Below are 14,644 nucleotides of genomic sequence, written 5' to 3'. Positions count from 1 at the left end.
ACCATGGTTGGCCAGATTCGGACGAATGAGCACATTCATCCAGGTTACGAGCCAGGCGTATATCGACGGGAATTCGTCCCAAAGGCCTCGTTTTTTCTCCTGCGGAGAACGTGGATTTATTGCCAGATTTCCCGTGTTTGATGTAATTCACTCGGACAATATTTCTCCATTCCTCTATGAGGAGAACTACTGTGTAGTTTTCTCCCACATGGCTTTACAGAATACAGTATTTTTCCCGGAATTTTTCAAAAATTCTATCTCATTTCTGGAGCTAGTGTTACTTTCTCAGTACTATGTTGCCCTTTCATGGTTGTTCAGCTCAGTTTTTCTTCCAGGAAAATTTCTCTCTTCAAAAACAAAACAACAACAAAAACTTTTTTCTAAGACTAATAATACTTCAAAAATATTCCTATAATCTTATGATATTTCTTTTCGTATCTTTAGCCCACTTTTCCTGGAAAATTCCTCTCTTTGAAAGCGAAGGAAAAGAGAAAAGTACTTCAACTGCCCAAAAAGGAAGAAAATGAGGAACGCTACTCTTGAAAACTCATAAAAAACGCTTATTATTTTGTCTTGTATTTTAACTATTTGTTATTTGATATTTTTTAATCTCAACATGAATAAAATATAAAATATAAAATACAAAACATAGATATAAACATTTATGTATGACATAAATATAAATATAATAACATGACATATAATAAAAACATAAAACATAAATAACATAAAAATAACAATAAATATGAAATATAATTTTTATCTGGATAAAATATATGGAAAAATAAAGGATGTAACATAAGTGGAGTGATTAGAATTTTCTTCTCTACTTTTTTTAAATGAAATCTTTAAAATAGACTTTGTGGATTCTTTAAGGATTGCAGAGGATACAAATAAGATTTTTTTCAGATCTACATGGTAATTAATCTTAACTCTATGGAACTGGCCCTCTCTGAGAGGACATAAAATCCTCCTCCTCTTTTCGTGTTACTTTTTTTAATGAAGCTCTGGTCTTGAGCTAAGTGAATGGGTTATAGAGTATGGATTTAAATTTAATTATGGATTCCATGTGGCGAGCATCATTCCGCCTGTTATTCCGCTCCTGAAAAATTAGCCTAGCACGTTTATTTCTTGTAAACAAGGCTTTCTTCTTTTATAAACAAAAATTTCACATCTATCCTCTCTCGCTTGCTCGCTCAAATATTCTCATTTATGTTCTCTCAGGCTAAGGCGCAGTTCCATAGAGTTAGGGTCAATTAACATGTGGATTCGAAAAAAATCCCTTTTACAGTACCCCTTCGTTTCAATTTGATTACAGTCAAGCTCGTTGTTTATGCTTTCGTTTTTTTTTTTTGTTTTTTTTCCTAATTGTTGGAAGTGGACGAATAGGAGTGGCTGCTCTCTTTGTTTCAAAATTAATAATTTTCTCGTAATAATTCTATTTTGTTGCTGGTTTCCTTCATAGTTTAATTCTTGGAAAATAGCAGCAAACAGCTTCTGTAATTAAGACAGCTATACTTTTTAAAAGTCTCCTTAAACATTACGGATGGGAAATCTTCATCCATGGAAGATCATCTGGATCATCTAAATATAGAAATGCATTCAAGAAAGTTAATATAGTGCTCGAGAATGAATTTTCCTATTTTTCCACGAAAAAGATCACCACTATCCCTATATGCTGACTTTTTTAATTTTTTTTCTTTTTGGATAAGAATCTCAATAAGAAGTGGACCTACAGTATCCGCAATGGATTTACTCTTAGTGTTTGAGTCACACTTCAGCTTCCTTCAGCCTTAAAAATTTTCCTACTTTTTCGCAATGAATCGTCATTACCCTTATTTCCATATCTTTTTTCCTTTCTTTTTTTTAGAAATAGAAATAAATAAAATAGAAATAGAAGAAAAAAATAGAAATCTTCCTCATTATAAAAATCGATTCTCTGCTTTTTTTTCGCTCCTTTTATCCCTCACATTTATTCGCTTGAATCTTCCATTATCGGTCTTCATTGCACTTTTTTTTTGCTAATTTTACGTCTAACAATCCTTGCCTATCCGCCACATCCGCACATGCAAATTATTATTTTCTCTCTTTTCTAGACTTCAAGCTTTATTTTTTCCATGATTTTCTATTTTTCATCTTTTTCTCGTATCTTCAAATAGATTTCTTTCATTCGGTTACAATTTCGTTATCATCTATCTTTTCTGTATTTCTTCATACTTCATTTCCTGTCAGATCTCTCATTTTCTTTTGTATTTTCTTTTTCTCAAAAGTCTCCACTTTTTTGAGTTTTTTTCTTGGGACAATTTTTTTCAGTGAACTTAAAATGTAGTCTAACTGTTCCCTATTTTCTTTCTTTTCTCACTTTTACCCCGACCAAGATCATATTTATCCCAAGAAACGTAGACGGAGCGAATCTCAGCGCCCGCATAGCATATTCCAGAAATCTATTCAATGACAACATTAATAATTAATAGGAGAATCTGGCAAGAGCAAAATATTTCCTCCGGAAGTTTGGTCCCGGATGATTTTTTCTCTTCCTCGATTTTTTCCCACCAGCACCACCTGGTTCTCTGTCAATCGTCCTCTAATGGATTGTCATCGGCGTTGACATGCACTCCTCCGCGTTGTCGTCGAGTCGCCCTCGTCGTCACCTCAATGTGTTGATGACGAGAATTCCCGTGGATGGATCCAGGACGACGAGCGCGAGGCGACAGCTTAACGAGCATTTCACGGGCCGCCAAAACAACGCCACTAATCCAAAGCCGCTGCTATAGGGTGGGAATTCTCGTCGCTGCTATCGTAATCCTCTTCGGACCATCCAGAGTATACATTTATCCGAATAAATAAGAGATTTTCTGGATTTTAACCACCTGTAATTTTCCACATGTGCAATGGTGCATTTTTGCGACAATTAGGTTGTTAGCTACATAAGATATGCAGCCAAGAAGCAGCTTGGTATTCACATATAACGATTGTGGAAGTCCACGGGAAATTTCGAATGATAATTTTCCTTTTTTTTTTTGAATAAATATAGACCCCACGGCGTCAGTTAGATGTTGTATATTGATATTGACAAACAATGCCTTTCTGACCTACTTTTTTTTATAGAAATAAAAATTTACCACTGCTACTATAATTAAATAATCCAATATTGCTAGGCATAGCGTAGGAAAAGTTGTACAAATAGGGAAATAAAAAACGTTTTGTAGCTCCCGTGAGTGGGAATTCAGCGTCCTTTGGTGATTTTTCGAACATATTATGGAAAATATTAGGACAGCAATTTATTAAAAATTATAGTGACGTGGTCTTCTGACAGAATTCCATCTATTCGGGACCACATTGATTTTGAAGTTCCGCAGAAAACAGGAGGGCTGACCTCACCAGAAATGGAGTCAAACTTCGTTTTTTTTTTAAATTATATTTCTAAAAATTGTAAGGATAAAATCACCCCATTTATTTAGTATATTATGTTATTATTATTATTATTATTAACTTACTTAGTATATTATATTATATATTATTAATATTAGTATAGTAAAATATTTAGCAATTTTCAGGAAAAAGTAGTCAATACTACTACTATCATTAATGATTCTTAAATAAAATGATGTAAAATATAGCATAATATAATATTTAAGCATTTTTTTAAAAGATTGCTATAAACGTGAAGTAGGATTTGTATAGCGCAGTGGTAAGTAGTCACCACTATGTGTACGCGGTCAACGGTTCGATACTGCTCCAAGGAAACTAAAATTTTCATCCGCATTTTCATCCGTCCATGTCTGTAAATTGCAACAAAACGTGTTTGGAAGGAGAACGACATCGCCAGACCCCCGGAATTTCATTTTATACGCGGAATCCGCGTTCATTAACCTCTAACGTCTCTTAATTGAAGGCAAAAGCGCTCAGGCCTTGGGCTAAAATGGTTGATCAACGCCGAGCACTTCATCCTTTGTCCTTCACATCCAGATGTGTGAACTTTCAAGGTCCCAGGTGGAATTGGCTAGGATACTGCGGTTATTTGCTCCATTTATTCACCATTAATTAATTACATTTCACAGGGCATTCTACTGTCAAGCACGAGTTCCTCGAAGAATGTATCCATGTGCCATAGATTCTATATCCTCATAAGATTTCGTATAAAAAATTCTCCTATAAAAAATTTCTAAATTTGAGTTTCATACAAAATCTTTCTCAGCAGAATTATATAGCATAAAATAACTGTTTGTAGAATACAAGGTACAGAACACTAGAATACACTACGCATTTACGGCACTGAAAAAAGAATTGCTTATATTTCACTTTCAAAATTCAATTTTTTCGCTCATGAAACGTTTTGCTTCATTTCTGACGATAAGAAGAGGAAAACAAAATGAAAAATAATAAAATAATTTAATTTTTTAGATTTTTCTTTTTTAATTTTGATCAATTTTTAATTTTTTTAAAATGATTTTTCTATAAAATAATTTATTGTACTTCTCGATTAAGCCTCTTTCTTGTAACTGTATTAACGATTTAGTTAAAAATCTATCAGCTTTTCGCATATTGCAGTAATTTTTTATCATAAATCCAAATTTTTTTTGACTATTACAGGATTTTTATGCGTACCTAGCTCCTTCGACTTACAGTAGACAGAGAATATTGAATTTTTAACAGCTAACGATGTTTGTCGGTGTGAAAAAAGAGAGATAATCTCCGGTGCTTTACAGATTATTATCAGTTTTTTCCGGAAATTCTTCGAAAAATAATCAGATGATTGCATGGTGAAGCTGTTGTTTGAATCGGGATGCTACAATATCTCAGCATAGGGCTCCGTGCTTGGTTGACTTTTCTCGGCCGCGTCGAATTTTCTCGCAATTATTACGTCGAAAGACCTATTCATTTGAATTACCCCGGCAATTGTTGGTTATTTGTCGATTTCCGGGAATTTTCCCGCAATTCCAGAACTCTGAACATTTCCGGCTGTGCCTCCCGCTTTTCGACAGTAGTCCTGCCAAGCAATTAGGAGCAGAGCGTTATCTGCGCTCTATTATACGGCCGTAAATGAAAGATTCGCTTAAGATCCCGGACGGAAAAACGTAGATAGATCCACTAGTTTCCTGGATCACTGTCGTTGTTCTTTCATCGGAGCGTCGCTTCGATGCAATTCGATTCTCAGGGACAGTTTTTCTTTTCGCATTTTTCGCAGTTTTTCTTTTCAAATTTCCCGCTCAAATCTATCGTATACGCATAGTTCGTTTAAAATTACATAGTCGTTCGTTTTGGTTGCATCCGTGACGCGTTTTATTCGGATTTTATTTGATTAGCTTCCAAAAGCATTAAATTATGGATTTACACGATTTCTACCACTTGCTGGACGTGAAAAACGTTTTTTTTCACTAGGGTTTTCAAAAATTAGAAATAGTTTCTACTGGCAATTGTTGATTTAAAACATAGACCTTGAACACATGAACACTACCAAAAACAATTTTTTATAATGAGGATTATATTATTTTTGTAAATATTTTTAACGATTATTTTTTTTTAATATTATCTTTCATATTGAAACACAATGAGACGAAGATTATGTGAAGTCGCTTTAAAATTACTATATACTATACTTTAATATACAATTTTTACGTGGAAAAAAAAACGACGACCGTTCTAGGTTAACCAAGATTTTTCTCTGTCCGGAGTCAATAAACTGGTGTCATAGTTGCCTGGGAGGAAAAATAATCGCTGATTTGACTGATCGGTTCGCCCTCGCAATAATTTTTAGAAGTACTGATGCTCATAATCTTCGAACGATTCTGATTTGTAGGGGAATAGAATCGTTTGAAACTTATGAACAAATACATGGGGGCTTTCCAGACTGAGAAAACGACGCACGTGTCCCAGCGCACTTCATTTTTTCTCTTTCATCGGAATTGTGAATAATGGACTTTCTAGGTTGAGTTTTAGTAACTTTAAGGTAGTTCAATAAATAAATAGAATTTAAATAAAATTTCACTAGAATTGATCGCCTTCTTCCACCTCTAATCAATGCGGACTTCTCAGTTCTCAGGATTAAATTGAGGGTGAGATGGAGGCGCTCGACTATACGCTGCATTCCCTTGTTTGTGGATAACCAGCTAGCGGTTGCGTTGCGCATCGCCGCCGCAACGCGCGCACCCTTTCTCTCCCCAGCGTTGCGGTCAGCCGGTCTGATATAAGTCCACATGTGGATCACTGACTGATCACGTTGAATCCAGATAAAAAAAATTGAACGATATATTTATGAATAAATAAAAAATTATATGAAAATATGAATATATGAAAAATTAAATTTGAAGGATAAAAAGATTAATTTAAAGATTTTAAGGACAAAAAAACACTTTTTATATTAAAAACCAAGCAATGAGCATTATTGATTATGTAGCTAGGTAATTATTGATTGCCTAAGTCATTACCGATTACCTATAGATTCATCCTACATCGCTGTGACTAAAACAGTCACTCTGGCTTTTTACGGCTCATAATCCATAGTTATTTTCCCCAAAATTTGTGACGTTATGCTTCTTAAAATAAACATTAGCGAATTTATTCAAGTATACACATAGAAAACAGAGCCGGTTCTTGCTAAAATTCCCAGAAATGACGTGATTACCAAAAGAGAGCAGTCAGGCCGACCTCCCTCCTCATCATCAAGCCGACAACTTAACGAGGCAAATCCACAACGAGGGCAGCCACTCCATCATTTTTCCAGCGAATTTTTTTGAGTTAGTCAACATGCTTTTCAACGCATATGACATTATTGCTTCGAATACGTCGTCAAAAATTGTTGGGGAACTTTTTTCTTTATTTTTTATTTTTCTCATCACGAGAAATAGAAATTTGGCGGGTTTTTCGTTGTGCACGTGAAATTTACGGAATGGAGTAGACTTGGTACGAAACTGTGATTTTATCAAATCTACGTAGATCTATCATTTTTTTTCAAACAAAAAGTATAAATTTATTTGCCTGCAGGTGACAAAAGCTGAATTTGAATATTTTCATTTTAAAAAAATTAAACAAAATGTTAGCTCCCGAGATAATCCTGGAAATGTTATTGATGGTATTTGTCGTCATTTTTTCAATCCACTTTAATATTTCTCACAAAACCCCATTGAAAAACCAAGAAATAACTATACAAAAGCAATTTCTTGGAAAATTTTCTCCTCGGATCAATAAAAATTATTCAAATTTCATGAGGTGGCCAGTCGCACCACTTTGCTTGCTAGTATTTGTTAGGTGCGATTTAATGTGTTACTGCTTTAACATTTCCCGGAAGATTCATGTAAATTAAAATTTCCAAGGATTTTTCATGAAATTCGGGGTTCTAATTTTTAAACGCTTCGTTTTCTTGAAGTAAAGACCTCCTTTTCTGTGAATTGAATATACACATGTGCCAAAAAACTAAGTCCATTAGTTCGTCTTCATTTCCTTCCTTCATCTTCCTTCTTTTTCTCCTCTATAACTCCTTTTCTTCTTTTTCTTACGTGATTATCTGCTGCCCTAGCTTATCTTAATTGAACTTATGTAAAAATAACTGCCTTCGTTAAATTCCTCAGCGTTGTGTTTTTCTTGGAAAATGCTGCTCAGTTTTTTTTTTCTTTTCATTCGCTAGCAACATGCCGCAATCATTCTCGTCACTGCCGGCATTTTTCAGATCCTAGTTAAACTCTCCGGAACAATGTTCTTCGCCGCCACATGAGTTTCCTGGTCGCTAAATCGTGTTCGTCAAGCGGGCTATCGTTTATCAACGAGGAACCGCTATTCGAAGAACATCTGAACGCGCTCGACGAGGATCCGTGCTGTTCGTCGAGTTCACCGTTTGACGCCGCCGATCATCCGTTCCTCTCTCCGCCCAAAAAATGCTTCAGTGTTCAGGGTGCGGTGGCAATTTGTCCGCCATCCGATTTGGCGTTGTCAACGTCGAACTGCTCCATATTATCGTCATCTGAACATGATTGTCCTAAAAACGGTTTATCCAGACCCGGATCTAATCATCCATCCACACCAGAACTTGCCCCGAAAGGCATCCTTAGAGCTCCTCGATTGATGGCCGCCCCGAAACAACTCTCGTTCGACGTACCGCTCTCACCAGCACCTTCACCGAAATCCAGCTGTGTCTCAACGTCCGGCTCCTATCATATGTTCGAACGACCGACACGAATTCCCCGAAATCGAAAAGAACCATCTCGATATCGCCTATCGATGCTTCAACAGAGATCAAACTCTGAATCGATATTCAATATGTCTCCACCGGTGGAGAATTGTCGTCGAGTGAGCGTTGCTCATTTTCCGAGCAGAGATCAAGCTTTGCTGAGGAAAATTCTTGGTCCACAGGGTTTGAGTTGGATCAGCACCGATAAAGGAGGTAGAATTCTATTTTTTTTTGCGAAAAAACCAACACCCGATAACCCAACGCTGTTACTATTGGTCAATAGGAAAAGGGGCGTTACTTTTGCGTCTGCCAAAGTATTCTTTTTTTATGACTCCATCAATTGTAGTTATTGTTTTACATAACCGTAGTTTTATGATTTATTGAAGAATCTAGCATCTTTCATCCATTTTGAAAGAAAAACCACAAAAAACTAGTAAATATTAAGCTTTTTCTTACCGGGGCTCTTTCCAGCCGGCGCAAAAGCCACGCCCACTTTGCTAGTTAGCCAATAGTAATCGTGATCGGCGCTGGCAACGAACTTTATTTAGCAATTTCTTCTTTTTTTAGATGCTGTTTCCAAAAAATCGGTATCTATTGCCTATTCAACCGATCTCGAAGCACAAAAAGGTGGTGATGACTCGGAAACCCCGCTTATGGAGGATAAAGAGGAAAATATAAGGTATTTTCTTTTTTTTCGGATTGGTAATGCTTTTTTTTAAAGCACTGAGAAGTATGTTTTTTTTTTTAAATGGATGATTTTTAGTGGTGGTCGCTTGATAAAACGCGAGATATTGCATGAGAAACGGCGTCATATGAGCGATCGTGCACTGTTTTTTGCAATTGTTGGAATAGGTGGGTTTCCAGTGAAAAATAGTCGCTATTAGCGGAACAATAATGAATAGGTTAGCTAGGAAACAAGTGCCTTTTTCTTCCCCTTAAAATACTGATAATTAATAATACAAATAATTAATATTAATTTTGTTTTCTTGGCAGCTTCTAAGCTCAGTAGCTCGTGTTTAAGAAATCCACTGTCCTTAGGATCATATCAAAAAGAGAAATATTTTCCTATGAATTCACTAAATTTTTTCTGAGTACGCACGCTTTTTCCCAAAATGTAAGATTAGAAACTTCTTTTATCCTGTCCTTAATATTTCTAAGTGTTTTTTTAAGATCTCATTTTCTGATCATGCGGAATTAACTTCCATTCGTATCATTAATCTCAAAATAACGTACTTATCTTAATCCGGTCTCAGACTGCTTAAAATTTCTTCATTTACGAAAGTCACTGGGAAATATTTTTGCAAAACGTATGATGATGATGAAAGTTGTTTCAAAACAGCACCTTTTGGGGTTTTCTTTTTCGTTTTTGTGGATTTTTTAGGCCAGTAGCTATTTATAAATTGTTACATTAATATATTAACGAAATTATTTCGAAAAAATAAGAACAAATTAGGAATCAAGTGGGATAAAATTATAAATAAAAGTTTTAGAGATAATTCATGAGAATTCCCCATTTCGCAAACGTTTAAAATATAAATAATGGCGGAAGCCCCGTCGTCATCTAATTCCAGGAGATAAATTTTCATTTTATCTTTTTTTGGCAGTACCGTCATTAGTGGAGCATTCTTGTAGGTTATATTATTTATTCTTGTTTTTTTTATGTTTGGCTTTTTTAATGATGGAGGATATTAACACATTATTTGATTAGTATTATATGAAAATGTGAAAGTAAATGTTAAAAAATGAGAATAAAATCACTTCGTGATCGTTACTTTGTCCATTTTTGGAGGACTGAGTACATAAAAGAGGTTACCACATTCCACACTTTCGTTTCCCCTGCGTAAACAACAACTTTCAATATTTTCCAGATTTTTTTTACAGTATTTGCATCTAAATCCACTAAATTTCAGTGCTTATGATAATTGAAAACGAGCTGAACGCAGCTGGTATTGTGGCAACGGTAAGTTCTCGGCTATAAAACCATATCACCGATCAATATCCATTCATTCTTCATTACCTCATTTATTTATTTTTTCCAGGGTTCCTTATCTAGTCTATGTCTAAAATCACTCATTGTCGGGTCCACTATTGTACTTGTTGTTTTCGTTGCATATTTTCATATCATTGAAGTTCAGGTAAGCATTTTCTACGTGACTAATTTGAATATGTTTTATTTCTGGAAAATTCCACGGCCTAATCCATTTCTTTTCATTTTCAGTTGTTTATGAATGCAAACGCGGCCGATGATTGGCGAGTAGCGCTCACTTTACGGCGAATGGCTCAAATAGGTGAGTTTTTCGTTTGAAAACTTTTCGCTGGAAGAAATTTCAAATGTTTTCCATCCTTGCAAATCGCTGTCTGCGCATGATTTACGATGCGAATCCATTTTTGGTCGGGAAAACCACAAAGGATTTGGAAAATCTCCTGACCTTCCTCTCTAAAGTCATAAAACATGTCTTTTTCACGGAAACCGCTGGGGATTCGTTGATTCCAATTGGGAGTGGGCGAAATGTCCTAATTCGCATTTTCTTAAAATATAAAACATCCTGAATAGTCTTTTTCTTAGAACATCTACAGGCCTTACATTCCGATCTTATAAATCGCCTACTTTTTGGATTTAACAAGTGTGCAACAGTTAAAAGTCAACATCAGGCGACGCATGCTTGAGTTCCTGCGGCGGCGCTGCGGTCGTCCGTGCAAACATAATCATCCGCAACTATGAACTGCGTGCTAAAACTGTCGTAACCAAGAAGTAGACGATTGTTCTTCCCCTACTAAAAAAAACACCAATTGCAAGCGATTTCTTCGTGGATAAAATATTCTGTTAATATATTTGTGCTTATAATTTTTCTATTGAAAAACAAGCATTTGAACAAAAACAACAGGAACAAACAACGACAGAAACAACTTCAGCGAAACTTATTCAAATTTTTAAAAAAATTCGCGGTCAAATCCCTTGCTTCTTGAGAATAAAAAACATTTTTGAGCCTTCCGCAAGTAAGCTTCGCAAGTATGGACCGAAAAGAATGATTTCATTTGTGTTTCAGGAGCAGAAATTTCTATCTGTTCACTATGTCCTCTTCCTTTGGAACTCGGCGATTGGGGCCGAGGTAAATGGACCTCCAAGGTGAGAAGGTTGCTGGTAGTCACCTTCTAATTTATATTCGTGGAAAATTTCCCTTCAGACTTTACACACTTTCAACGTTTTCGTCTCTATAGCGATGTTCTTCCGTTTATACTGGCTGTGCCGGGTGATGTTGCTGCATTCCAGGTAAAATTTTTGTTTTCTATGTGTGAACTCAAAAAATTTATCCGAAAACTCTGTCTGTTTAGGCTATTCACCGATGCCAGCAGTAGAAGTATCGCTGGACTGAATCGGGTGAATTTCAACGCTCGATTCATCCTGAAAACACTTATGACACTTTGCCCTGGTAAATGAGTACGATCGAAAATTTCCTGAGATTTACTGAAAAACACTAGAAAATATTCTAGGCAAGATGCTCATGATCTTTACGGCGTTCCTGTGGATTATGGCCGGATGGATTCTGCGTTTATGTGAGAGGTGAATATTTTCGAATACGTTTTCGATACGTATTGATTGATTGCGCGAGGCAGCAGTGATGGACGTATTGATTGATGTTGATTTTCATCACCAACTAGGATTGAGTGCATGTAACCTTATTTTTTTCCAGAGATTATGCAAGAGATTATCATCGAAATGATATGGACTATATTTCCTCCATATGGGTTGTAGCGATTACATTTCTGTCCGTTGGTTACGGTAAGTGTGTTATTGATTTTTGTTGATTGATTCGTTAACGGCAAAATGTTGTTAAATTAATGAAATATGTAATAATTTTCTGTTTTTAGGTGACATAGTGCCTCATACAAATTGTGGACGAACAATGGCAGTCATAACAGGGATCCTGGTAAGTTTTATGAAAATACCAAGCGGATAACTGAGCCGTTAAGTGAAACTCGTCCATCCAGGGAACCTGTGCATCCTCAATGGTCGTTGCGGTAGTGGCAAGAAAGCTGGAGCTGACCAGAGCTGAGAAACACGTCCATAATTTCATGATGGACACACAACTCACAAAACAGGTTTGTTTGAGATTTTTTTCATGGATTTTCGGCAACTAGGAAATTCTCCGAATTTTTTTCCCACATTTTATTGATGTGATCGATCAGAGCTTCATTTTAGCTGAAACACTCCGCAGCAAATGTGCTCAGAGAGACATGGTTGATCTACAAATTCAGAAAGAAGGTTGAAAAAATCGACTACGCTCGGATTCGACAACATCAAAGAAAATTCCTGGTCGCAATCTATGAGTATGTGATTTTGCGGAGACTTATTTTATAGAGAAGGAAAAATTCGTAGAAATTTCTGTGACTCATTTTATAGAGTTTGATTTTCTCTCTCGACTTTATTTTTCATTCTAATTTGTCGGATTTTTCTAGAGTTGAGCTGATTAGTGCAGACACAAATTTTATATCCAGAAAAGTTGTCCGCTTCATAAAGAAATAGTATGGAATGGGTTATGAGAAGTGATTACCTCAACAATAGTATGAAAGAATGATCGAACTTGTGGATTTTTCAAATTTATACATTCGAGTACCCCACCTATTTATTTTTCTGTTGATTTAACTTTCAGGATGGGAAAAATCCTGCCAATCTGTTATTTCTAGTCTGACAGCGGAAAATTTTCGATTACCAAAGTTAGGTTTCTGAAAATGAAAATGAAAACATTAGCTGACATTGGCTGATACGGTCTCTACATACTTCCTAGAAACACCAGAATACTGTCAATATTCAGGTCTTAGAGAGAATATGTAATTTAAGTAACTTAGTGAAACAACACAGAAATATGTGAGTTACAAAAGAACAATTTTGTAAATGAAAAATCCCTACGTTCGTTTAAAAAATCCAAAAATGTGAAGAGTCGAAAAATTGTGTTTATTCGGCGGGAAAAATTTCAGCATTACTTGAAATGTTTCTCTTCAACATAGTATTAATGAACAAATTCTTTCCGTCCTAATAAAAATGACATGAATTTCGATAGATCCAGATATTTATGACAGTTTCATTCAGGATGCGCAAAGTGAAGCGAGATCAACGGAAATTAGCAGAGAATTTCGTTTCACTCGGTGACGTGGCAAAGGTCGGTTATTAGTTTTTTTCAATTTTTTTTCACTCTCGACTATTTACTTATTCACGGAATCTGAATGCATAAATTGATGTAATCATCCATTGAAAAAAAAAACTATCTTGAGCAAAAATTACCAGGTATTGTAGTATAGAGTAAAAAGGAAAAAAATCTGGCAGAAATTGAGTAAAAATTACCTCAACATTCCGCGCTGTCCAGGAAAAGCGGCCTTGTTTTCTTGCAGAAATTTTTAAAATAGTAACAGGGATGTTGTTTTATGTTTTATCGGTGGAATTTCTTCGTATATATTGTATTTGAATGGAAAAAAAATAAATAATAAATGATAAATATATAAAATAAAACCTTAAACCTTGCAAGGCAAGAAGACGATGCCTTAAGGGATGATCGCCTTTCTCCTCTTCTCTTCTCTTGTCCTCTTTCTCTTGTCCTCTTTAGAATCGAACGTAACTTGACCCCGTAAAGGTGATGCTAAAAAAATTCAAAGAAAAAAAGAAAAAAAAAGACTATAGAAGGACTATGAAATATACTTACAAGATAAAATAAAAAGGAAATAATAATAATAATTCAAATAATTGTTCTACATATTTTTGCCTATGTTCTATTTTCCAGACATCATCGAACACCTACGACCTCATCCAGGATGTTCATTCCACTCAAGAAGGGCTCTCGCTTCGTATTACGGCTATCGAACATCAACTTTCCGACATTTCACGTGAAATTGGAGCACTTGCCGAGATGATGAGATCCCGAAAACGAAGTGTGACCAGTGAGGACACGAGTCCATCCCGAAACGTTCGACGAAGACGAGATGCTGTGCAACAATTCTGAGCAGAATTCCAATTTTCAATTGTATAAAATCCTTACATTCACCCGGAACCGATCAATCTCTGTGATAAGTGCCTTAAATGCGCTTTACTTTTCACGTAATCCCGCTATTCGTATGTACGGATGGGGGGATCAGATAAACCGGAAAATTCTCATTCGCCGGGTTCAAATAATATCTAAATTACTTTGGAAACCTCGTGAATCTATCTACGTCTAACGGATATTAATAATAATTTTGATATCATTATTAGTTTATCATTACATAGGTAGCTGAATGGAAATGTTCAGGGCTTCTCTGAAATATCCTTCTTTTTTTCTTTTCTTCACATCATTCATCTCCCCTAAGTGCCCTTCATATACATCATCTTTTTGTGATTTTATTGTTTGTGCAAATTGTGATGAACACTGGTAATAATCGATTAGTTAACTTTAAATCTTGTTGTCTACTTTTTTTTACTCTGTAAGCAATAAAGTGAATTGTACTAACCAT

The 14,644-nt window shown here is 35.6% G+C and overlaps 1 protein-coding gene across 3 annotated transcripts in view; it reads left to right on the top strand.

Moving 5' to 3' along the window:
- The window catches only part of RB195_004236 (uncharacterized protein), a gene marked incomplete at both ends in the record, with an annotated part of 89,314 nt that extends 75,157 nt beyond the window's left edge, over positions 1-14,157 (top strand). For 2 of the 3 annotated variants that reach the window (XM_064181068.1, XM_064181069.1), the window contains 15 exons: positions 8,732-8,843; positions 8,928-9,016; positions 10,075-10,124; positions 10,204-10,299; positions 10,383-10,452; positions 11,212-11,291; positions 11,350-11,435; positions 11,498-11,595; positions 11,657-11,726; positions 11,857-11,945; positions 12,035-12,093; positions 12,155-12,265; positions 12,366-12,493; positions 13,254-13,323; positions 13,939-14,157. In XM_064181068.1, the coding sequence (XP_064033259.1) occupies positions 8,732-8,843; positions 8,928-9,016; positions 10,075-10,124; positions 10,204-10,299; positions 10,383-10,452; positions 11,212-11,291; positions 11,350-11,435; positions 11,498-11,595; positions 11,657-11,726; positions 11,857-11,945; positions 12,035-12,093; positions 12,155-12,265; positions 12,366-12,493; positions 13,254-13,323; positions 13,939-14,157 (1,427 nt within the window). Of the gene's footprint in view, positions 1-7,707; positions 8,378-8,731; positions 8,844-8,927; positions 9,017-10,074; positions 10,125-10,203; positions 10,300-10,382; positions 10,453-11,211; positions 11,292-11,349; positions 11,436-11,497; positions 11,596-11,656; positions 11,727-11,856; positions 11,946-12,034; positions 12,094-12,154; positions 12,266-12,365; positions 12,498-13,230; positions 13,324-13,938 lie in introns of those variants that run through there. The other variant, XM_064181066.1, reaches the window with a different exon arrangement.
- Positions 14,158-14,644: the final 487 nt, after the last annotated feature.

This window comes from Necator americanus, chromosome I, assembly GCF_031761385.1.
Source record: "Necator americanus strain Aroian chromosome I, whole genome shotgun sequence".
NCBI classification, from domain to species: Eukaryota; Metazoa; Nematoda; class Chromadorea; order Rhabditida; family Ancylostomatidae; genus Necator; species Necator americanus.
The sequence above is the reverse complement of the archived record's forward strand: the minus strand, read 5'-3'. Positions and strand labels throughout refer to the sequence as shown.